The sequence below is a fragment of the Diadema setosum genome, chromosome 8, assembly GCF_964275005.1.
Source record: "Diadema setosum chromosome 8, eeDiaSeto1, whole genome shotgun sequence".
NCBI lineage: Eukaryota > Metazoa > Echinodermata > Echinoidea > Diadematoida > Diadematidae > Diadema > Diadema setosum.
The window spans coordinates 8011200-8038589 of NC_092692.1; the positions used below are offsets into that span (position 1 = coordinate 8011200).

Genomic DNA, 27390 nt, shown 5'->3' on the forward strand with positions numbered 1-27390 from the left:
AATAACAATGAGGCCTTACAAGTTCTGTCATCATTTTTCACAATATTGCAACTGCTGCTTCATATCTAGCGATGACGGCACACGGATTTAAGCAAAACTTAATAATACGTTTCGAACGCATTATTAGAATGTCTTCAAACGCCATTGATGTGTACAACTAATTTGTCTGCATTCATTGAATACATTTTATATCATATATTGAGTTAATTGCCTTTGAAGTTGCCATCCTATCTAATGCAACATTGTATCGCATATTTGGATAATTTTGAAAGTGATCATTGTCCAAACTCTCACACGAATGACTTAACCTATCGCATTTTTCTACATTCCTGTAAGATAGATGTTTCTACAGGCACTTAGTTAACCAAAGAAAATACACCAAAAATACTTCAACAAATGTGGTAATGCCTCTACGTTTATTGCCCCTATTGTCTTAATATTTTCGTGAATTTCATACTTTCATTTGTGTGAACTTGACGAACGAAGAGAGGGAGCTGAAATTGTTCGACATCCGGTTCGATCGCCGTCTCAACCGCCGCACGATCATCCGCAACGTCACGGTGGCGAATTCCCTCGAGTGCGCCCAGATTTGCTTGCGCACGATTTCGCCGATGAAGTGCGGTGCTTTCGACACCAGACCCAGCGCCAACAACACCCGGCTGTGCTCGCTGGGCAGTGCGGCTTACACCATCCAGACCATAGGGGTGGATGAACAGGAGAGAGACGCCGTGTCACATTTCTCCTTCCGGTTCAGACCCGGTGAGCATCGTCCCTCCCTCCCGACTAACCCATAACCTCCTAGAGACCAGCCACACATCGATTCCCACTCCTGTTGCCTTTTGATATATCACGTACCTTGAGATTTAAGGGAAGAATTCCCCTTTAGGCTCAGGCTGACTTTATTTTGAACCATTCAGTCGAACAGAAAATCATCATTTCTCTGTCTCTGAACTCTTCACATCGGTTTGTATTTTCATTTCCATCATTCAGTATATGAAAGCCCCGTACTTTTTCAGTAACATTTATAAGAATTCATTCCTTTTGAATTTATGGAAAAAAAAGAATGAGCCTAGACAAACTGGCGTTCATGACTGTTGGAGACTTGCCAGATGGTAACATACCACATTTCAATAAAAAAAAAATACATGTGTAAAGATGATCAGCATTAGTGTAGAAAACAAAAGATAAGTACAAAAGCTCCCACGGCTTTTTCTGCATGTCAGATTCAATTGAAACATTCCCCTTCTGTTTGTTTTCTGTTTGATGGTGTTCTCTTGAATTGACTTCTGTGCGGAGTTAATGGCGTAGAAAAGTTAATGAGTGAAAGAAATGATCTCAACATCAGTCCCCATTCTATTTTCGGATTTAGAAACGTCGGTATGTCTATAATGCAAAGACATTGTTTTCCCAAACTGATGTGTAAACAAAATATGGAAATCCTTTGTCTGTTTGTAATATTATGGACATCAAAATATGGAAATCCTTTGTCTGTTTGTAATATTATGGACATCAAAATATGATAGAACAGCAAGAACTTATCAGATTGCTACGGTAAGATCCACATGGAATGAATGACACGAATTCCGAAAACACAACGATTTTGATCAACACAGTTTGACAAATGTTATACACTTGCTTAATTTTTCGTTCTTTTCTGTTACATTGTGTTACATTGATTTCTCAATATCTGCATTCGTAAGAACTTTTGTAAATTAGAAAGAAAGTTCGAATGAAATGAAATTGACTTTCATACACACTAATTGTGATGAAATTTATGATAACCATTAAAATCGATTTTTGGGACGATTCTTCAGGAAAAGGGATGCACCAGTCGCTGAACCAGGTGCTCGTGTCACCGTTTTCGTCTTAAAACTTCTGTAAGCTTAAACTTAAACATGAATGTTGGAAAATCTCCCCCCCCCCCCTCCCCACTGTTGGTAGAACCTGGTAGTGATCCAATCACCGAACACATCGGCATGATTATGTCGCCAAACTCAATGGGCATCCGGAAGACAGGACAGTTCTTCTGGGTCCTCAACCTTGATGCACCGAACTCCAACACCATCGTCTTTACCATCCTCTCCGTCCGCTCCTCCGTCGACACCTGCGACAAGGTGAAGAATATGGCCATGCTTGCTGTGAAGCCGGGGGGCAAAGGGCGCCGCCGGAACCGGAAGAACCGAAACAAGAACAAGAACAAGAACAAGAACAAGAACAAGAACGGGAACGGGAACGGGGAGGATGAGGAAGGGCTCAGTTTCTGCCTGGGCGAACTCTCGGAGGGCGACCAGTTCCGAATCCACACACTACAAGCCCGCGTTGTCTTCTACACCACGCACGCCCGACGATTCGCCTTCACCATGGACTACAAGCCAGGTGACCTTAGAAATCACAATCAGTGATTTTGTGCTTTGGAGCTATAACATATCTACAAAATACACGCAAAATACACACATACACACACACACACGCACACACACAAACACATTGATGTACAGGTGTACACGGAATCTGCTTGATCACTTCTCGCTGTTTTTGCCCTTGTTTGTCCAAAGTTTTGGAAAAACGAATTCTTTTTTATTGCATTTTTTATGTTTTTCGTCAATCCTGGTGTATAAGAAGATTGGTTCAATTTTGAAAAAGAAAACACATTTCAACTACGGAAAACATCGGAGTGAGCTCATCATAGTATCGATTAATGTCCCTAATGAGGCTAATAATAATGTGATCAATACTAGGAGGAATGGAGAATTGACAGGGTATCATTCACAGAGAAGAAGATGTAAATATCATATAGGACTTTCTTACTTCATCGCTCCTGTCATCATGGGTCAGTTTTGACATCTTAAAAAGCGGTTTGTTAACTCCGCCAAGTAAGGATTCTACGACAGTATAATCGAACACGGGCTTTTACTGGCAGAGGTGACAAAGGCAAGATTCGGTCCCTGCCCTCTACACGCTCACATTCCCCCCATTTATTTTCCACATCATAAAAACGTGTTACATGAGCTGAGTTTATGAAAGCTTAGAACATACTGAGTGCATAACAGTTGAATAAATCCGTATTGAACAAAAGGAGGCAGGTTGTGTGTGTGTGTGCGTGTTTGTGTGAATTAATGAGTGTCATGCTATGAAAGAAGCGTGTCGATCATGTAGATGAAACGAAGATACAGTTCGGTAGACATCTTTCTGGTGCGGTAGTCGGAAGTAGGCGGGAAGGTTTTAGACAGTTCAGGCTTAAATATGGATAAGACATATACAAGATAGACATGTAGATGAATAAATAGATAAATCAGTAGATAAGATGAGACAAGATTAGATAAGATAAGGTAAGATAAACACATAGATAAATAGATACATAGATAGATAGAATATGTTTGAAGTGAAGGATTACAGAAACAAAGAAACACAAAAGGCGAAACTTTCCATAAAGCAAGATAGGAAGTTATAGTGGGATGACCGTCATGTGACGAGCTTTCCGCAGTCACCACTCCTTTTCCTGTCTACCACAGAATACAACTGCACAAAGACCCTGAAATCGGGGGGACGAATCAAGTCACCAAACTATCCCAACAAGTACCCGCCGACACTCGAATGTCAGTGGACATACAGGGCTCCTAGAGGGAAGGTCATCAGTGTTGAAATGGATGATTTCTTCGTCGAGAAGGTCCCAGAATGCGAGTATGACTACGTAGAGGTATGCTACTTTCACTTTTCATTTACTCTTTTTTTTTTCTCCACTGGATTGTATCGTGTTGAGTGCATAATTGTGTTTTATTTACTTTTATATGTCACTGTCTTTTATTTGAAATTGCGAATGTATGTATCACTAATACTTAACCCCGTCAGATAATCATCACAACCATCATCTTCTCCTCAGAAGTCCTCCTTTACTGGCAAAATTCCTGAGATGGTGACCTGGAAGAAGAAGTGTCAAATGAATTCGAAAATGATGTAAAAATATCCTGTCGTTATTGAACGCCTGAATGAATGGCTGAGTGGGTGAGTGAGAGAGGTAGAGAGTGACTGACTGACTGACTGACTGACTGACTGACTGACTGAGGTAGTAAGTGAGTGAGTGAGTGAGTGAGTGAGTGAGTGAATATATACCTGGACATTTTTCCTTAAGCATACAGGCTCTTGCCTATGGTTCAATAACTCAAACCCGTGCACCGGGATGTACAAGGTTCCTGACTGAAGTTTTGGTCTCCGCCACGGAAAAAAATTGGTCTCAATCCCTCTTGATACTTCCATCTTTTCGCCAAAATGTCTTCCCTTTTCAACACATAAGATTAAATAGAAATAGCTTTTTAGGTGATCCGAGTATCCTCTCGGATCACCTTCTGTATCTGTACTGATTAGGTGATACGCTATCAGCGTATCACCTATTGTAATTGTCAAAATTTCTCTTTTTTTTTATTCTTCTTTCTTTCTGCCACATTTTGTGTCGTCAATATCTCAACAATGACATCACGGAATGACATGACATTTTCAGTCAACATGTCTCATAACAATATCTAGCCACAATAAGGTTTTCATGACAGTAACATATCTATGACGTCATCTAGGCGCCATTTTGTGATTTTCGGACCTTGTCACATGATCAATCATAACTTCATAACTAGATGTCATTTCTGTATCATTTTCGCTGGACATAAAGTTCAGGTCACGCTCTATCTTACTTTCTAACGCTAGTTACCCAGGTCATCATTAGGCGCGCGTAAGCGCGCGTCAAAATTTTAAAAGGCTCAAAACGACTTCCCAATGGGAAATCTCGAAGTTTCAGACAATTATAAGCGTTTCAAACATTTTCTCGCGTGCGCGTCCGTCCGCGCAATTTCGCGCGCAGAGCGCTTAAGAAACATGGAAATGCAATTTTTTTGACTGATTTGGATTCCTGATACTTTGAGTAACAGTATCCATTGATTTCCGATCGATTTCGACCCATAACAAAGGAATGCACAGGCGTCAAAGTTGAAATTCCGCACGCGCGTCTTTCTGCAAATATAGTGAAAAAACATGTCTTTGTTTATTTCGTCATAGCTCTTTAAATCGTCCGTTGACCCTATATTTCTATTGCATATTACAAAAGCATATGAATTGTAAATAACATTCCAAGTATCAATATTGCCAGAGAAACGCGATGACGTCATCAAATCGTCATTTTATATAAAAAAAGTGGAATTGATTTTTTTGAGGTACTGTTTCTGACATTCATTTGCTCGTATCTCTGTTGTTTAAGCTCAATATTATCCCAAATTCAGATATGTTGTACTTTGAACATTTGCCTCTCAAGTCCATGTGATGGTTTTGATATATGATGACGTCATCATACTAGAAATTGTGATTAAAGGTAAAGACTCAAAATCAGACAAGTTTACGTGTTATGTCTATGGGAGGTGATTTTTTTTCAAACCATGCATTGACTTGACAACGTTTAAGCACCTTTACCTCATCTGATTTTGCTCCATTTCCTCTGAAACATAAATATGTTGTAGCTGAGACAATAAGCTGCAGTCATCATGCATTTTATATTTTCAAATCTCCTCATCAGGTCGACAATTTTGTAGTTAAAAACTGAAAATGAGAATGCAATCTGTACGGAATGATTCCCGATTGTTCTTTGCAACTGTATATTGGTCGAATCCACGCGGCCACTTGTGGGAAGTTGAATAGCGCCATCTCAGTCAGCACTGTCACGACAGTATAATCATACATTTAAGTTTCGCATAGAATCTCCAGGACAGCCATATGGCGTAATCGCTTAGCGCGCTGGGTGTTCATAACGCCATACCGGAAGGCGAGAAGTTCGACTCCCGCGGAAGTTTTCTCTTTCTTTTTTTTTTTTTTTCCGGCAATTCAGCTTTACTCCGATGTCATTTATCGTATTATTTTACCAAGTATACGTAACCCGTGAACACGGCTGCTCTATTTCCCTCGTTTTGTATTGGAGTTTGGAGATTGGGTTTGCTTCATTAATTTTGTCACACTTAATGTTGTAAATTGCCCCTTGTTACAGTGTCCCGCTTGCCACCTTTCGTTTGCTCTTTCCTTTTCTCTTCATTGGTTCTTGTAATATTGTAACAGGATAGGTAGGAACATGTACGTTTAGATAACTGGCAGGAATGGGAGCTGAATTGATTAACTCTAGTCCAGGTGTATGGCGTCTCGCTCATCTCTTTGAAATTCCAGGTTGTTATTGTTTGACCCAATAACGGAGTTGTAGACAGGTTTTATGTTGCTATAGAGGTATCTTGTGCCACATGAATGGAAGGCATCACTGTTTAGTAGTAGTAATGAACTTTTTCATGTTGTAAATGATATAAAGATATGAATTTCACATCCAATCTTCGGGACAGCCGTGTGGCTTTATAGTCGCTTAGCGCGCTGCATGGTCATTATGCACTACCTTAGGACGAGATGTTCGGGACCCGCAGGACGCTATTATTTTTTTTTCTCTCTCTCTCTTTCTTTGTTTTTCTTTTGGCAGTTCAGCCTCATTCCGATGTCATTACCCCACGACACACAGTCACTCAAGTTCCCTTTTTTTTTTGTCGGAGGCTGGAGGTTGGATTTGCTTCATTTATCATACGTAATGTTGTAAATTGCCCTTGATATACAGTGCCCCGCTTGCCACCTTTCGTTTTCTCTTTCCTTTTCTCTACGTTTGTTCCTGTTACACTGCACAAGACAGGTCGGAAAATAATTTACATAACTCAACTGGAGCAGGAATGGCAACTGAATAAATTAACTCTAGGACAGGTGTATGGCGTCTCGCTCGTCTCTTTGAAATTCCAGGTTGCTATTGTTTGACCCAATAACGGAATTGTAGACAGGTTTTATGCTGCTATAGAGGTATCTTGTGCCACATGAGTAGAAGGCATCACTGTTTAGTAGTAGTAATGAACTTTTTCATGTCCCTCCATGTCAATTATAGTGTGTTCAAAGGGGTTGTGTGTCTATCTGCCAAAGAAAAGGAAAACCTTATTTTCGCCATGGTTATTTCTCTATACGTAACCGTAGGTGATGAGTGTTGTTGGTATCTGAGCAGTGAATAACACAACATCAGGCTAAAATCCCCCTTTTATACGCGCTAAGCGTTCAATTTGATGTATCTTTATTTATGTAGTCAATCACTGCTAATGGCGTTACAGAATTATGTTATAACACCTTTCACTGAAAGTTTATAAAGCAAAGTTTATGGACAAGGCAAGCAATTGTACATGAATAATACCAATGATTTCAGAGGGAAATTATGGTATACCTAAATGTAAGGGTATCATTGCTTTGGAATTGCTGAAACAATATCTTGGCACGAGGTCTTCCACCTCTAATAACTGATCCCTTTAAAGATGTGTCGGTCACGGGTGATCGTCATGATTCATCTTTCACGTAGAAGCTTCCGTTCCACACTCTTAGTTCGAGAAGACTTACCATCATACTTCAAATTGTGATTAAAGGTAAAGACTCAAAATCAGACAAGTTGACGTGTTATGTCTAAGGGAGGTGATTTTTTTTTAAACCATGCATTGACTTGACAACGTTTCACCACCTTTATTTCAGCTGATTTTGCTCCATTTCCTCTGAAACTTAAGTATGTGGTAGCTCAGACAATAAGCTGCAGTAATCATGCATTTTATTTTTTCAAATCTCCTCATCAGGTTGATAATTTTGCAGCTAAAAACTGAAAATGCGAATGGAATGTGGACGAAACGATTCCTGATTCATCTTTCACATACATAAGTTTACATTCCTCATATTTTCTCGTCGAGACGTATGGCCGAGAGGATAAAGGCGACGCCACAAGATACGTGAGGTTGCACACGTACGGGTTCGAACCCCATAAGAACACGAAACAAAATACTTACATCTTTTGCTTTTTTTCTTTTATGGAGTATTCACCTTCGTCCATGTAGAAATCACGTTTTCATGTAAACGTACACACACACACACACACACACACACACACACAATATCCCTTTGTTTTGTGTTGGAGACCACATTGCTTTGACTGGCAACTTGGACTTGAAATTACAAATGTTAAAGTGAAGATGGCTCTTAAAAGACCGCATGGCCATGTTTGATTTTTTTTTTTTACAATATAAAGACCTATTGGTAAATATTCATTCACATATCCTTTCCAATCAACTTACTTGGACACGCCGACACCGCACGAAATTTTCAATTGGTTGCATGACAGAAACAATTTCATCTGAATTATGTAGGACTGCATAAAGAATTGGACTTCACGAATATTTCTCAATATTATATTATACTTCAAGTCGCTACTTAACATTATTTTCGTTGTCGATCACTGAAAATGAGAATGGAATCTGGTCGAAACGATTCCCGATTTATCTTTGTAACTGTATATTGATCGAATCCACGCGGCCACTCGTGGGAAGTTGAACAGCGCTATCAGTCACTTGACGTATATCGCCAAAAAACTGAATATCAATGTAAATTTGTGTTGTGTATAGCATACATAGATAGATTTAAGTTTCGCACAGGATCTTCGGATCTTCCGTGTGGCAGAATCGCTTAGCACGCTGCGTGTTTATAATGCCCGACCGGAAGGAGAGAAGTTAATCGAGTCCCGCAGGACTTTTTCCTTTTATTAGGTGATCCGAGTATCCTCTCGATCACCTTCTGTATCTGTACTGATTCTTTATTCATCTTTCTTTATTTCTTTATTTCTCCGCAAAAGTTGTGCAAGAGTTAGCTCAGAAAGTGCATTGCCTATCAATGTCAAACTTATACCATATATGTATCATGTCGCAAAGACGACAGCGCAAGTAAAATCATAGTGATCAGTCGACCGTGACGTCACTATGACGTCATTATATGAAAACACATTTTCATGCATATCTCATAAATGGAATGGAATTTTTTAATGTAAATTACGTCACATATATTTCAAGTCAAGCGGGTTCTACTCATTTTCTCAAAAATTCATATTTATCTTAAAACGCGCGCGTACGCGCGCGTTAAAATATTTGTATGCTCAAATCGAGCTCAAAATTTTTTTGCACACGTTTCAGATCATTTGGAGCATTTTTTGAAAAATTGAAAAAATTGGACGGACGCGTACGCGCGCGCACATATTCGCACGCACAGCTAGTATGCAATAGAAATTTTCAGTTTTTTTACACGGATGGGATGTCCAAAATGTCAAGGAATATTTCTACCAAGTTTCAAGTCGATCCGACTCAATATGACGTCATACGGGCCCGTCAAACTCAAAATTCCGCGCGTGCGTCAATGGGGATACACAGTGCAACTATGCCAAACAACCGCCAATTTTAAATCGGATTTTACTCGTCAGGATGGACGGTGACCCCCCATTTTCTTGACATATTCTGAAAGCTGATGAGTTGTACATGTTATTTCATGGGTTGGCTATGCTTACAAAATGATTAAAAGATATCAAATTTCTTAATAAAGTCAAAAAAGTAAATTTTCAAAATGACGTCATCAAATTCCAAGTTTACTCGAGCGTATCTCACTTATCCTTTGCCATTTTTCACCCAAATTTCAATATGTTGTAGCTTATGAAATGTTCTTTCATAAATGTAAAAACACAATTTTGATTTAATGACGGCATCACCTCGTAAAAATGGATTGAAAGTAACCTTGTCAAATTTGACCAGTTTACGTGTAATCTCTATGGCAGTGCAGTTTTTCTGGAAAAGAAAATTGACATTACTATCTTTATCGAGCACTAGCTCACTTATGCTTCGGTGAATTTCTACAAGATTTTGATATGTTGTAGCTGAGACTTTAGGCTATCGTAAGTGTGTCCTTCGTTTTTTCATACGATGTCGGGATCACGTCAAAAAACTTGGTTGAAATTAAAGTTTATCTTCGATGTATTGAAATATTTCTTTCTTTTTGCAACTTTGTATGCAATAACTCAAGAAAAACATACCCTATCACCACCATATTTTGCACATGTTTAGTTCATGTCACGAACATTATTTCATAAAATAACAACTACTTGATCAGACGCCATCTTGGGTATGTAAATTAGGGTCAAAGGTCATAAATGTTTCATCCTGTATCTTGGTGAATACATGTCTTATCTTTCCCATATTTTGCACACGTAAAGACCATGTTACAAGGATAATTTCACAAAATAACTACTTCTTGCTCAGATGCCATCTTGTCTATGCAAAGTTGGGTCAAAGGTCATATGTACTTCTTTCTTTATCTTCGTTATGACGTGGTATCTCTATGGGAGGGAATTTTTTTAAATGTGAAAATTGACATGATTGTCTTTATCGAGCACTAGCTCACTTACCCTTCGGTGAATTTCTCCTCGATTTTAATATGTTGTAGCTGAGACTGTGCGCTATCGAATGTGTGCCTTCCTTTCTTCATACAATGTCGGAATCATGTTAAAAAACTTGGTTGAAATTAAAGCTTATCTTCGATGTATTGAGATATTTCTATGTTTCTGCAACTTTCTTTGCAATAACTCAAGAAAAACAGCCCCTATCACTCCAATATTTTGCACATGTTTAGTTCATGTCACGTTCATTATTTCATAAAATAACAACTACTTGATCGGACAACATCTTGGGTATGTAAATTAGGGTCAAAGGTCACAAATGTTTCATCCTGTATCTTGGTGAATACATGTCTTATCTTTCCCATATTTTGCACACGCAAAGATCATGTTACAAGAATCATTTCACAAAATAACCACTTTTTGCTCAGATGCCATCTAGGTTGTGCAAAGTGGGGTCAAAGGTCATATGTACTTGTTGTTGTATCTTCGTTATAGTGTATACAGATTTGGTACCAAAGATAGCAGATATGACTCCCTTTTCTAAATGAGAATCCAAACATCACACGGCCAATGTCTCTGACCACAGATGAAACCTGCATGGTCATGCCTATTGCGATCAGGACTTGAATCATTGATTAAAAAAAAAAAGATCGGATCACCTTAATTTGTCAGTGATGACAAATTACAATCTCTAGTTAGGTGATACGCTTTTAGCGTATCACCTATTGTGATTGTCAAAATCTCTTTTTAGGTGATACGCTATCAGCGTATCACCTATTGTGATTGTCAAAATCTCTCTTTATTTCTTTTTATTAGGTGATACGCTATCAGCGTATCACCTATTGTGATTGTCAAAATCTGTCTTTTTTCTTATTCTTCTTTCTTTCTGGCCTATTTTGTGTCGTCAATATCTCAAGAATGACATTACGGAGTAACATGACATTTTCAGTCAACATGTCTCATGACAATATCTAGCCACAATAAGGTTTTCATGACAGTAACGTATCTATGACGTCATCTAGGCGCCATTTTGTGATTTTCGGACCATGTTACATGATCGATCATAACTTCATAACTAAAGGTCCTTTCTGTATCAGTTTTTGTGGACATAAAGTTCAGGTCACGCTCTATCTTTCTTTCTCTGATGCTAATTACCTAGGACGTCATCTAGGACGCGTAAGCGCGCGTCAAACATTTAAAAGGCTCAAAACAACTTTCCAATGGGAAATCTCGAAGTTTCAGACAATCTTAAGCGTTTCAAACAATTTTGCGCGTGCGCGTCCGTCCGCGCATTTTCGCGCGCACAGCGCGTCAGTAACATGAAAATGCACATTTTTTGACTGATCTGGATTCCTGATACTTTGAGTAACAATATCCATTGATTTCTGATCGATTTTGACAAATAACAAAGCAATGCACTGTCGTCAAAGTTGAAATTTCGCGTGCGCATCTATATGCAAATATAGTGAAAAAACATGTCTTTGTTTATTTCGCCATAGCTCTTTAAAACGTCAGGTGACCCTATGTTTTTATTGCATATTACAAAAGCATATGAATTGAAAATAACGTTTCAAGTATCATTATTTCCATAATTACAATATGACGTCATCATATCGTCATCTGAAATCAAAAAAGTGGAATTAATTTTTTTAAGGTACTGTTTCTGACATTCATTTGCTCGTATCTCTGTTGTTTAAGCTCAATATTATCCCAAATTCAGATATGTTGTACTTTGAACATTTGCCTTTTAAGTCCATGTCATGCTTTTGATATTTGATGACGTCATCATACCTTAAATTGTGATTAAAGGTAAAGACGCAAAATCGGACAAGTTTACGTGTATTGTCTATGGGAGGTGATTTTTTTTTTAAGCATCAATTGACTTAACAACGTTTAAGCACCTTTATCTCAGCTGATTTTGCTTCATTTCCTCTGAAACTTTAATATGTTGTAGCTGAGACAATAAGCTGCAGTAATCATGCATTTTATTCTTTGAAATCTCCTCATCAGATTGACAATTTTGCAGTTTAAAACTGAAAATGAAAATGGAATGTGGACAAAACGATTCCCCATGTATCTTTCACATACATAAGTTTACGTTCCCCATATTTTCTCGTCGAGACGTATGGCCGAGTGGTTAAAGGCGCCGTCTCAGAGACGTGAGATTGCGGGTTCGAACCCCACAAGATCACGAAACATTTTTTTTTATTTTACTTTTTTTTCTTCAATTTTGTATTACATATTCGTTCATGTAGAAATCACGTTCGTATATAAACGCACCTATATACACACACAGACACACACACACGCCATATCCCTCTTTTTTGTGTGTTGGAGACCACATTGCTTCGACTGCAGCAACACTTTGCAGGTTGACTTTGTCAAACCGATCATAGTATGTACTGACGACGACTGAGGTGTTGTACTTTGAACAATTGTCTTTCAAGACGATGTCATTGTTTTGTAATTTGATGACGTCATTACACTGAAAATTGTGATTAAAGGCAAGGTATCAAAACCAGCCGATTATAGGTTTTATGTCTGCGGGACGTATTTTTCCCAAGTTGCCAGAAATGGCATAGTGACCTCAGTCGTTACAGGGCCGCTTCTCCGTCTAGCAATGCAATAGATGTTCACCAGGCCACGTTAGTTGAGTGGGCATTGACTTTCCCCCTGTTATATCTATACATTGTTGTTTTTTTTTTTTTTTTTGTCTTACCATTTCCGGGGATGTCCCGTGGCCGAGTGGTTACAGAAACGGTTTCGCATGCACGCTCAATATAACTTCAAGGTGCCTATATCACATTCTTTTCTTTGTCGATCACAGATGACCGTCATCTGATGACCACAAGCGTATCACCTAACTCGTCCTCAATGTGACGAGTTTTCATGTCTCGTTAGGTGATCCGAGTATCCTCTCGGATCACCTTCTGTATCTGTACTGATTCTTTCTTCTTCTTTTTCTTCTTTCTCCTCAAAAGTTGTGTATGGATTAGCTCAGAAAGTCCTCTTCTTATCAATGTCAAAATCATACCATATATGTATCATGTCCCAAAGACGGCAATCGAACTAAAATCAAAGTGATCAGTCGACCGTGACGTCACTATGACGTCATTATATGAAAACACATTCTCAATCATATGTCATTAATGGAATGGAATTTTTCAATGAAATTTACGTCACATATATTTCAAATTATGCGCATTCTACTCATATTTTCAGAATCCATATTTTCCCTTCAAAAATGCGCGTACGCGCGCGTTGAAATATTTGTATGCTCAAATCGAGCTCAAATTTTTTTTGCACACGTTTCAGACCATTTGGAGCATTTTTTGAAAAATTGAAAAAATCGGACGGACGCGTACGCGCGCGCACATATACGCACGCACAGCTCATATGCAATAGAAATTTCCCGTTTTTTTACACTGATCGGATGCCTGAATTGTCAAGGAATATTTCTACCAAGTTTCAAGTCAATCCGACTCATTATGACGTCACACGGGAACGTCAAAGTTGAAATTCCGCGCGCGCGGCAATGGCGATATACAGTGCAACTATGCCAAAAAACCGCCAATTTTGAATCCGATTTTACTCGCCAGGATGGACGGTGACCCCCCATTTTCTTTACATATTCTGAAAGCTGATGAGTTGTAAATGTCATTTCATGGGTTGGCGATGCTGGAAAAATGATTAAAAGATATCAAATTTCTTAATAAAGTAAAAAAAGTAAATTTTCAAAATGACGTCATCAAATTTTAAGTTCATTCAAGCGTATCTCACTTATTCTTTTGTTGATTTTCGTCCAAAATTCAATATGTTGTAGCTTATTGCATGGTCTTTCAGTCATATAATAACAACATTTTGATTGGATGACGGCATCACCTCGTAAAAATGGATTGAAAGTAACATTATCAAATTTGACCAGTTTACGTGTTATCTCTATGGGAGTGCAGTTTTTCTGGAAATGAAAACTGACATGACTACTTTATCGACCACTAGCTCACTTATGCTTCGGTGAATTTCTCCCATATTTTAGTATGTTGTAGCTGAGACTTCGGGCTATCGTAAGTGTGCCCTTCGTTTTTTCATACGGAGTCGGCATCATGCCCAAAAACTTGGTTGAAATTAAAGCTTATCTTCCATGTATTTTCATATTCCTTTCTTTCTGCAACTTTCTTTGCAATAACTCAAGAAAAGTAAGACCTATCACCACAATATTTTGCACATGTTTAGTTCATGTCACGTACATTATTTCATAAAATAACAACTACTTGATCGGGCACCATCTTGGGTATGTAAATTAGGGTCAAAGGTCAAAAATGTTTCATCCTGTATCTTGGTGAATACATGTCCTATCTTTCTCATATTTTGCACACGTAAAGACCATATTACAAGAATCATTTCACAAAATAACCACTTTTTGCTCACACGCCATCTTGTCTGTGCAAAGTAGGGTCAAAGGTCATATGTACTTCTTTCTTTATCTTCATTATGACGTGTTATCTCTATGGGAGGGAATTTTTCTAGATGTGAAAATTGACATGATTGTCTTTATCGACGACTAGCTCACTTACCCTTCAGTGAATTTCTTCCAGATTTTAGTATGTTGTAGCCAATGTAATACTCTTTAAGTTTTGTTCAATCAAAGTTTCAATCGGATGATGTCTTCACCTCGTGAAAAATGGATATAATGTAACCTTGTCAAATTTAACCAGGTTACGTGTTATCTCTATGGGAGGGAATTTTTCTGGAAATGAAAATTGTCGTGACTATCTTTATCGAGCACTAGCTCACTTATGCTTCGGTGAATTTCTCCAAGATTTTAGTATGTTGTAGCTGAGACTTTGGGCTATCGTAAGTGTGCCCATAGTTTTTTCATAAGGAGTCGGCATCACGTCCAAAAACTTGGTTGAAATTAAAGCTTATCTTCGATGTATTGAGATATTTCTTTCTTTATGCAACTTTCTTTGCCATAACTCAAAAAAAAAAAAACCCAACCCTATCACCACCATATTTTGCACATGTTTAGTTCATGTCACGTACATTATTTCACAAAATAACAACTACTTGATCAGACACGATCTTGGGTATGCAAATTAGGGTCAAAGGTCATAAACGTTTCAACCAATATCTTGGTGAATACATGTCCCACCTTTCCCATATTTTGCACACGCAAAGACCATGTTACAAGAATCATTTCACAAAATAACCACTTTTTGGTCAGATGCCATCTTGGCTGCTAATGTGCAAAGTTGGGTCAATGGTCAAATATATACTTCATTCTGTATCTTCGTTATAGTGTATACCGAATTTGGTACCAACGATGGCAAACCTAGACTCTCTTTTCTAAATGAGAATCCAAATATCACACGGCCAATGTCTCTAAACACAGATGAAACCTATATGGTCATGCCTATTGCGATCAGGACTCGAATCATTGATTAGAAAAAAATCGGATCACCTAATTTGTCAGTCTTGACAAATTCCAAGTCTAGTTCTTTGTTGGGTCTTCTTCTTCTTCTTCTTCTTCTTCTTCTTTCTTTATTAGGTGATCCGAGTATCCTCTCGGATCACCTTCTGTATCTGTACGGATTCTTTGTATGTTCTTCTTCTTCTTCTTTATTTCTGGACAAAATTTGTGTATCGATTAGCTCAGAAAGTGTTCTTCCTATCAATTTCAAACTTATACCATATATGTATCGTGTCCCAAAGACGACGGGTCTAATAAAATCATAGTGATCAGTCGACCGTGACGTCACTATGACGTCATTATATGAAAACACATTCTCAATCATATCTCATCAATGGAATAGAATTTTTCAATGAAATTTACGTCACATATATTTCAAGTTATGCGCATTCTACTCATATTCTCAAAATTCATATTTTCTCTTAAAACGCGCGCGTACGCGCGCGTCGAAATATTTGTATGCTCAAATCGAGCTCAAATTTTTTTTGCACACGTTTCAGACCATTTGGACCATTTTTTGAAAAATTGAAAAAATTGGACGGACGCGTACGCGCGCGCGCATATACGCACGTACAGCTTATATGCAATAGAAATTTCCACTTTTTTTACACAGATCGGATGTCTGAAATGTCAAGGAATATTTCTGCCAAGTTTCAAGTCAATCCGACTCAATATGACGTCATACGGGCCCGTCGAAGTTGAAAATCCGCGCGCGCGTTAATGGCGATATACAGTGCAACAATGCCAAAAAAACGCCAATTTTAAATCCGAGTTTACTCGCCAGGATAGACGGTGACCCCCCATTTTCTTGACATATTTTGAAAACTGATGAGTTGAACATATCATTTCATGGGTTGGCAATGCTGAAAAAAAGGTGAAAAGGTATCAAATTTCTTAATAAATCAAAAAGAGTAAAATTTCAAAATGACGTCATCAAATTTCAAGTTTACTCGAGCGTATCTCACTTATCCTTAGTCAATTTTCACCCAGATTTCAGTATGCTGTAGCTTATTTAATACTCTATCAGTTATGTAATAACACAATTTTGATTGAATGACAGCATGACCTCATAAAAATGAATTGAAAGTAACCTTGTCGAATTTGACCAGTTTACGTGTTATCTCTATGGGAGTGCAGTTTTTCTGGAAATGAAAATTGACATGACTGTCTTTTTCGAGCACTAGCTCACTTATGCTTCGGTGAATTTCTCCCAGATTTTAATATGTTGTAGCTGAGACTTTGGGCTATCGTAAATGTGCATTTTGTTTTTTCATACGATGTCGGGATCACGTCAATAAACGTGGTTGAAATTAAAGCTTATATTCGTTGTATTGAAATATTTCTTTCTTTCTGCAACTTTCTTTGCAATAACTCAAGAAAAACATACCCTATCAACACCATATTTTGCACATGCTTAGTTCATGTCACGTTCATTATTTCATAAAATAACAACTACTTGATCAGATGCCATCTTGGTTATGTAAAGTAGGGTCAAAGGTCATAAATGTTTCATCCTGTATCTTGGTGAATACATCTCCTATCTTTCCCATATTTTGCACACGTAAAGACCATGTGACAAGGATCATATCACAAAATAACCACTTTTTGCTCAGATGACATCTTGTCTGTGCAAAGTGGGGTCAAAGGTCATATGTACTTCTTTCTTTATCGTCATTATGACGTGTTATCTCTATGGGAGGGAATTTTTCTAGATGTGAAAATTGACATGATTGTCTTTATCGAGCACCAGCTCACTCACCCTTCGATGAATTTCTCCCAGATTTTAATATGTTGTAGCTGAGACTTTGCGCTATCGTAATACGTCCTCCGTTTTTTCATACGACGTCAAAAGCACGTCGAAAAACTCGGCTTAAGTAATCAAAGCTTAGCTTCATTAGGTGATCCGAGTATCCTCTCGGATCACCTTCTGTATCTGTACGGATTCTTAGGTGATCCGAGTATCCTCTCGGATCACCTTCTGTATCTGTACGGATTCTTTGTTCTTCTTCTTTCTTTCTGGACAAAAGTTGTGTTTCGATTAGCTCAGAAAGTGCTCTTGCTATCAATGTCAAACTTATACCATATATGTATCGTATCACAAAGACGACAGATCAAGTTAAATCATTGTGATCAGTCGACCGTGACGTCACTATGACGTCATTATATGAAAACACATTTTCATTCATATCTCATTAATGGAATGGAATTTTTCAATGAAATTTACGTCACATAAAGTTCAAGTCAAGCTGATTCTACACATATTCTCAAAATTCATCTATGCGCTTAAAACATGCGCGTACGCGCGCATTGAAATATTTGTATGCTCCAATCGAGCTCAAATTTTTTTTGCACACGTTTCAGACCATTTGGAGCATTTTTTGAAAAATTGAAAAATTTGGACGGACGCGTACGCGCGCGCGCATATACGCACGCACAGCTCATATGCAATAGAAATTTCCCTTTTTTTCACACGTATCAGATGTCTGAAATGTCAAGGAATATTTCTACCAAGTTTCAAGTCAATCCGACTCAATATGACGTCATAAGGGCCCGACAAAGTTGAAATTCCGCGCGCGCGTCAATGGCGATATACTGTGCAACTATGCCAAAAAACCGCCAATTTTAGATCCGATTTTACTCGTCAGGATGGACGGTGACCCCCCATTTTCTTTACATATTTTGAAAGCTGATGAGTTGTACATGTCATTTCATGGGGCGGCAATGCTGGCAAAATGATTAAAAGATATGAAATTTCTTAATAAAGTAAAAAAAGTAAATTTTCAAAATGACGTCATCAAATTTTAAGTTCATTCGAGCGTATATCACTAATCCTTTGCCAATTTTCATCGAAATTTCAGTATGATGTAGCTTATTGAATGCTCTTTCATTAATGTAATAACAACATTTTGATTAGATGACGGCATCACCTCGTAAAAATGGATTGAATGTAATCTTGTCAAATTTGACCAATTTACGTGTTATCTCTATGGGTGTGCAGTTTTTCTGGAAATGAAAATTGACATGACTATCTTTATCGAGCACTAGCTCACTTATGCTTCGGTGAATTTCTCCCAGATTTTAATATGTTGTAGCTGAGACTTTGTGCTATCGCCAATGTGCCCTTCGTTTTTTCATACAATGTCTACATCACGTCAAAAAACTTGGTTGAAATTAAAGCTTATCTTCGATGTATTGAAATAGTTCTTTCTTTCTGCAACTTTCTTTGCAATAACTCAAGAAAAACATATCCTATCACCCCCATATTTTGCACATGTTTAGTTCATGTCACGTACATTATTTTAGAAAATAACAACTACTTGATCAGACGCCAACTTGGGTATGTAAATTAGGGTCAAAGGTCATAAATGGTTCATCCTGTATCTAAGTGAATACATGTCCTATCTCTCCCATATTTTGCACACGCAAAGATCATGTTACAAGAATCATTTCACAAAATAACCACTCTTTGCTCAGATGCCATCTTGTGTGTGCAAAGTGGGGTCAAAAGGTCATATGTACTTCTTTCCGTTTCTTCGTTATGACGTGTTATCTCTATGGGAGGGAAGTTTTCTAGATGTGAAATTTGACATGATTGTCTTTATCGAGCACTAGCTCACTTACCCTTCGGTGAATTTTTCTGAGATTTTAATATGTTGTAACTGAGTCTTTGCGCTATCGTTGCATGCCCTTTGTTTTTTTTTTCATATGATGTCGGGATCACGTCAAAAAACTTGGTTGAAATCAAACTTATCTTCGATGTATTGAGGTATTTCTTTCTTTCTGCAACTTTCTTTTGCAATAACTCATGAAAAACAGCCCTTATCACCCCTTTATTTTGCACATGTTTAGTTCATGTTACGTACATTATTTCATAAAATAACAACTACTTGATCGGACACTATCTTGGGTATGTAAATTAGGGTCAAAGGTCATAAATATTTCATCCTGTATCTTAGTAAATACATGTCCTATCTCTCCCATATTTTGCACACGTAAAGACCATGTTACAAGAATCATTTCACAAAATAACCACTTTTTGCTCAGATGCCATCTAGGTTGTGCAAAGTGGGGTCAAAGGTCATATGTACTTGTTGCTATATCTTCGTTATAGTGTATACAGATTTGGTACCAATGATGGCAGATATGACTCCCTTTTCTAAATGAGAATCCAAACATCACACGGCCAATGTCTCTGAACACAGATGAAACCTGCATGGTCATGCCTATTGCGATCAGGACTTGAATCATTGATTAAAAAAAAAATCGGATCACCTTAATTTGTCACTGATGACAAATTACAATCTCTAGTTTCTGGACAAAATTTGTGTATCGATTAGCTCAGAAAGTGTTCTTCCTATCAATGTCAAAATTATACCATATATGTATCATGTCCCAAAGACGACGGGTCAAATAAAATCATAGTGATCAGTCGACCGTGACGTCACTATGACGTCATTATATGAAAACACATTTTCATTCATATCTCATTAATGGAATGGAGTTTTTCAATGAAATTTACGTCACATATATTTCAAGTTATGCGGATTCTACTCATATTCTCAAAATTCATATTTTCTCTTAAAACGTGCGCGTACGCGCGCGTAGAAATATTTGTATGCTCAAATCGAGCTCAAAATTTTTTTGCACACGTTTCAGACCATTTGGAGCATTTTTTGAAAAATTGAAAAAATTGGACGGACGCGTACGCGCGCGCATATATACGCACGCACAGCTCATATGCAATAGAAATTTCCCGTTTTTTCACACTTATCGGATGCCTGAAATGTCAAGGAATATTTCTACCAAGTTTCAAGTCAATCCGACTCAATATGACGTCATACAGACCCGTCAAAGTTGAAATTCCGCGCGCGCGTCAATGGCGATATACAGTCCAACAATGCCAAAAAACCGCCAATTTCAAATCCGATTTTACTCGTCAGGATGGACGGTGACCCCCCATTTTCTTTACATATTCTGAAAGCTGATGAGTTGTACATGTCATTTCATGGGTTGACGATGCTGAAAAAATGATTAAAAGATATCAAATTTCTTAATAAAGTAAAAAAAGTAAATTTTCAAAATGACGTCATCAAATTTTAAGTTCATTCGAGCGTATCTCACTAATCCTTTGCCAATTTTCACCTAGATTTCAGTATGTTGTAGCTTATTAAATGGTCTTTCGGTAATATAATAACAACATTTTGATTGGATGACGGCATCATCTCGTAAAAATGGATTAAAAGTAACATTGTTAAATTTGACCAGTTTACGTGTTATCTCTATGGGAGTGCAGTTTTTCTGGAAATGAAAACTGACATGACTATCTTTATCGAGCACTAGCTCACTTATGCTTCGGTGAATTTCTCCCATATTTTAGTATGTTGTAGCTGAGACTTTGGGCTATCGTAAATGTGCCCTTCGTTTTTTCATACGGAGTCGGCATCATGCCCAAAAACTTGGTTGAAATTAAAGCTTATCTTCCATGTATTTTCATATTCCTTTCTTTCTGCAACTTTCTTTGCAATAACTCAAGAAAAACAAGCTCTAATAGCCCAATATTTTGCACATGTTTAGTTTATGTCACGTACATTATTTCATAAAATAACAACTACTTGATCGGACACCTTCTTGGGTATGTAAATTAGGGTCAAAGGTCAAAAATGTTTCATCCTGTATCTTGGTGAATACATGTCTTATCTTTCCCATATTTTGCATACGTAAAGAACATGTTACAAGAATCATTTCACAAAATAACCACTTTTTGCTCAGACGCCATCTTGTCTGTGCAAAGTAGGGTCAAAGGTCATATGTACTTCTTTCTTTATCTTCATTATCACGTGTTATCTCTATGGGAGGGAATTTTTCTAGATGTGAAAATTGACATGATTGTCTTTATCGACGACTAACTCAATTACCCTTTGGTGAATTTCTTCCAGATTTTAGTATGTTGTAGCCAATGTAATACTCTTTAAGTTTTGTTCAATCAAAGTTTTAATCGGATGATGTCTTCACCTCGTGAAATTAGATATAATGTAACCTTGTCAAATTTAACCAGTTTACGTGTTATCTCTATGGGAGGGAATTTTTCTGGAAATGAAAATTGACATGACGGTCTTTATCGAACACTAGCTCACTTACTCTTCTGTGAATTTCTCCCAGATTTTAATATGTTGTAGCTCAGACTTTGGGCTATCGTGACTATACCCTCCAATTTTTCATACGACGCCGAGATCACGTCAAGAAACTTGGTTGAAATCAAACTTATCTTCGATGTATTGAGATATTTCTTTCTTTCTACAACTTTCTTTGCAATAACTCAAGAAAAACAGCCCCTATCACGCCCATATTTTGCACATGTTTAGTTCATGTCACGTACATTATTTCATAAAATAACAACTACTTGATCAGACACCATCTTGGGTATGTAAATTAGGGTCAAAGGTCATAAATGTTTCAACCTGTATCTTGGTGAATACATGTCCTATCTTTCCCATATTTTGCACACGTAAAGACCATGTTACAAGGATCATTTCACAAAATAACCACTTTTTGCTCAGATGCCATCTTGGCTGTGCAAAGTTGGGTCAATGGTCAAATGTACTTCATTCTGTATCTTCGTTATAGTTTATACCAGGGAGGTACCTCCCTGGTTTATACCGAATTTGGTACCAAAGATGGTAGACCTCACTCTCTTTTCTAAATGAGAATCCAAATATCACACGGCCAATGTCTCTAAACACAGATAAAATCTACATGGTCATGCCTATTGCGATCAGGACTCGAATCATTGATTAAAAAAAAAAAATCGGATCACCTAATTTGTCAGTCTTGACAAATTCCGAGTCTAGTTTTTTTTGTTTTTGCAGTATTAGAGTAAGTGTAACTCTAATAACGCGCAATATCTTCTCTTTGAACTAAAATTCAGTGAAATTATCCGAAAGCCTTGAGATATTAGTTAAATTTAAACATTTATCGTAGTTGAAAGTAGTGTTCATGTATGGAATAACTAATGAATCTCACAGCAGGGGTCGTGTTTCCCACTTTTTAACTATTGCACTCATGCAAGTGTGGATATTTATTCTGTGGAGTTTCTATTTGAGCAGTGAGAATCTCGTAATAACATTGATCTGATTTGTTTGTTTTTCTTCATCTTTTTTATTACATAAAATTTGGCAACCTTACATCATCATTCTGGTCTTATCTTCTATCCGTTCTCCGTTTCTTTTTCACAAACACTGATTACTCGGGGCTTACAGCCAAACAAGCTAGCTTTCATGTAGGTCCCGTCATACTTCTCTTTGATCAACCCCATTTCGATTTCAATTTTGACCAGTTATCATTACATGTAATTACTGTGTTATCACCATGTATATTGTTTGTTTTCTGCACATTGTTCACAAGGTAAAAGAACTTGTCTGGTTTCTGTTGTAATGTTCATAAATGAGAAGTATGAAAATAAAATGAATTGAATCTAGAGAGATAGCACGTTGGGGATAGTAGTGGGGGTGGGAGCACAATGAGACGAAGACTCGTCGATGTTTCCATCATTCTATGCACTTCAAAGCTATTCGAAATTTGATGTAAACAGAAATGTGATTAAAAAACAGACATAGGAAGGCATGCGATTTGTGAATATAGACAAGATTATGCAAATAAACGTCTTCCGTATTGACATGCGGTATATGAGTCAGAAGAATACGCATGTACTCTCAGTGAGGATTCACCTTTGTAAACATTGTTTCGGTAGGCGTGTTGGAATTCTGTTGTGTAGAGAGGCTTGGGGTATTTCACTCCTTGCACCATGGGTGTAGTGGCAGTGTTGCATGGATTTTGATCAGGCTCAGGATCTGAGCATTCTATGAAGAAACTGCTGATGTAAAAATACTATAAACTGAGGGTCAAAGGTTATGTGTTGCGATACATCACGTACCCTTCCTTTTGACGACATTGATTGTAACTTGTTTGTGATTTTCTAGAATCAATGATATGTCGCTACTAATCCATTGAACAAACAATTAAAGATCTATCTTATAACAGCAGAAGTTCCCATCGGTGGTGGTTATTCCCCTTGAACGCGATTTTTCTCTGTGTTGAGATGTCTGCTCATTTAGGACCTGGAGAGTGAGCTCCCGTTTCCGTTTGTCGTTTTTTAGTGTACGACAACTATCTTTAACCGAGGAGATGCTTACATAAAGCCCTTATAAATGCTTAATTCACTGGAAAAGACTCGAACCAGACACTTGAGATAAACCACGACGTTTCCATTATGAATCAAAATGATAAAGTCAAAGAGAAAATTTGGTGCATTTGGGGCGAGACATCAAAAATAGCTTCCAGGATGACCCCAATCCTCACCCCTCCTCTTAGTCCCGTTTTATTGAAAACTGGGTATGCGTGGTGTTAAGTCAACACATTCATCCATCAGTACGGATTGAAAAGAATGAAGAAAAAAAAAACAACAACTGTGCTGTGTGCAGTCCTTTTCTGCATATCAAGCTCACAACCCACTATCATGAGAAACGTAGTTATTTTCTTCCATATATGCACAGTGTAGAGTATATTGATTAATGAAGTGTCTCTCTGTGTTACTAATGTATCCACAAGAAGTGCTCCGAAATATTCTGTAAACCATGATATTTTAGCGGCATGAAATTTTCGCGAATTGGAGCCGACGGCCTTTTTCACGGCATGAAATCGTCGCGAAGTGCCTCTGACATCCAATGCATACAGTGTAGACAAGAGCCTTTGCGTGCATGTTAATTTCACGAATCTTGGCTCTCGTAAAAATCACGAAATTAAAATGCACGCGAACATTTCATTTCATTTCATTTCATTTATTTCATTTCCAACAACATTTTCATATACAAAATAACACAACATCAATGCAATGTGGTAACAAAGAAAAATACGTGAAGTTGACAATACTACGCATCACAAAAGCAATTTCTTGTTTAGTTGTACATTTTCCTTTGCAGGTGTACGATGGAAGCACAACCGAAGCGCCTCTGATCGGAGAGAAGAGATGTGGTCGAGACTTCGGGGGTCCAGTCCGCTCCACCGGGAACTTTCTCCTCATCGTGTTCGTGTCTGATTCAGAGGTCTCCAAGACTGGATTCCAAGGACGCGTCAGCTTTGAAAGACGTGAGAAAATCGCCACCAAGAATGCATTCAGTTGGCAAAGTGCTGTTGTTGTTTTTTTTTTTTCTTTTTGGTTTTTTTTTCCCAGTGGAAAATGCATGTTACGTTATGTACAAAGATCTCTTTATGGGACTACTTTGTAGCTTAAATCCTCGATTTTTTGTACATATTAATCAATTTTGTGGCATTAAATTTACGAAAGTTAGTATCTTTTTACTAAACATTATGTGCATTAATACTTTGCTGTTCTATGAATGGGCGTTTATTCCGTTGTATTTTTGTGTATAGTGACTTGTAGCACTGGTAAGTGCTTCAGAAATTTAGTACATCACCGGTATCTTTATTGTAAACAACATAATGATATCCTACCTACTTCCAGCTTAATTTTTCATTGAACCCAGTTTTGTTGTTTCCAATCTATTAGCTCGGAGACCCTACTCACAGCGGCTTGTGGCTGGAGATCGAGACGTTAACAGCTACGGAGCGGCAGCCGAATCGGACAGCAAAGTTTACCTCTATAGCCTCTGGGGTACAGGCGCAGGAGCGCTATTTGTAATCTCTGTGCTGAGCGTGGTATGCTACAAACTGAAAAAACGGCTGGACGCGACGAGTGCCCTTGTTCGAAATATTAAAAGAAACAACGTCATGATAGATTCACACTGAGTGTTATATACTTCTCAATCCCTGTACATGTAAAAAGCTCAACATGTGTGTTTGCCCGAACGTTACATTTCATGCAGTATACCAGTTACAGTTTCATGCTATTGTAAAGTACCAGTAGATTCCTTAAACTATACACCTTGCTCGAATTGACTACTGTAAGAATAGTTATGTGATTTAAACAGGACAATCCAAATATCATGTGGACTGTACGAAGATCCAAGAGTACTGGAATTTGAATTCAGCCCCTTCAATACTGATAACAATTTCAATCAAATTCATCATACTATAATCAGACGAGATGATGGCGTAATCTCCCCACAACACTCATTTGCTTTTACATGCAGATTTTATGAAATCACTCTTCTTGCCAAATTGTTCAGCAACTATGACCGCTCCTAGCTTGACACAGTTATCACCGTTAATTTTTCTGAACATTATGCAAATGGTGACTTCGTTCATGATGTTAAAAAAAGAGATTTAGTAAAGATTTGTGAGCAATCGAAAAAGAATCTTGCGAGGGCATGATTTAATCGTCTCGTGTAACTTTTATTGCATGCGACCATCGCCGATATGACCCTTCTAAGGGAACGTATAAAAATCAAAGTTTCATAACTTTCTTATTCTCAGAGTGACTTAAATGACACTCCCTATCTGGTTTGATTGGATCTACACTATGATATCAAGGTCGACTTGACCACCGAGTATATTCAATTTTTAATCAATCGCTACATTTATCTACATAAAACCCCTTCTTGAGAATTTCTTTGTATTTTACTTTAGACAGCTGAGTTCTCATTTACAAATTTTCAGTTATTGAAAAACAAAGCATGTTCTCGTACCAAATGTAATGTTCACTAATGCTTGTAAATAGCTTTACAATGGAAACAAGTTTTTGTATCCACAGAACATGAAGAAACACGTTGTTTCGCTGTGCATTTGTAATGGCATATATCCCTGCTGGAAAGAACACAATGTCCCACAATGTGAGAAACACAGTGTGACCACAATATGAACACAATGCGAACACATTGTTAACACAGTGTGAAATCTCTTCACACTGTTAAATTCGAGCGTGTTAACAGTGTGAACATATTGTGAATCATCAGTTCACAGTGTGAGACAGAAAATTACCATGTGAACACTCTGTGAACACTGTGGGACTTCCCATACCGGTACGAGTATACTCTCGGGAGGTTCTGCACATTGCAGAAAGAAGAAGAAGAAGAAGAAGAAGAAGAAGAAGAAGGAGGAGGAGGAGATAATAATACGATGAATATATATGCACATACTATGTCCGTATCGGGTTAAAAAAAAAAAAAAAAAAAACGGGTCCAGCGATAAAATTGGTTTATTGGTGAAAGAGGTCAAGTAGAAAAAACAAACAAACATCAATGAGCATCGACCATGATGCAGCAATGTATCATATATAACATTTTTATAGGTACGAAGCAAAAAAGGTACTATTCTTTATTGTTATTTGAATGTATTTTACAGCTTAAGCTATCCCTTTTTGATGTGAAGACACTGTTCAACTTTGTGGCTTGAGGCTTATTTTGAGCAATGCTGTCAAACATTAGCTACTGAGCAATATTTTTATGATCAAACGCCTGCCCAAAAATATATATATCCTAGAATGATAAAAGGTACGAAATATCGCCATGATGATAAATTGTTCTGAGATGTTTTGATATGATGCGAACTGATAAATACCAAATTAAGTGCGACAAACAGAGTATCTCTTTCGTGGAGAGCTAAAAAGCATTTTCATAGTTATATAATCATGTAAGCAACATCAGAGATACTTGAAGCAGGTGGAATCGTTCAGGTC

General features: G+C 37.7%; 1 protein-coding gene across 1 annotated transcript in view; it reads left to right on the forward strand.

The window, feature by feature from the left end:
* The window catches only part of LOC140231442 (uncharacterized), a 31724-nt gene extending 6162 nt beyond the window's left edge, over positions 1 to 25562 (forward strand). Inside the window, exons 7-11 of the mRNA XM_072311567.1 lie at positions 487 to 759; positions 1942 to 2376; positions 3513 to 3697; positions 24737 to 24902; positions 25324 to 25562. Coding sequence (XP_072167668.1) covers positions 487 to 759; positions 1942 to 2376; positions 3513 to 3697; positions 24737 to 24902; positions 25324 to 25562 — 1298 coding nt within the window. The remainder of the gene's footprint in view (positions 1 to 486; positions 760 to 1941; positions 2377 to 3512; positions 3698 to 24736; positions 24903 to 25323) is intronic.
* The last annotated feature ends 1828 nt before the right edge of the window (positions 25563 to 27390 follow it).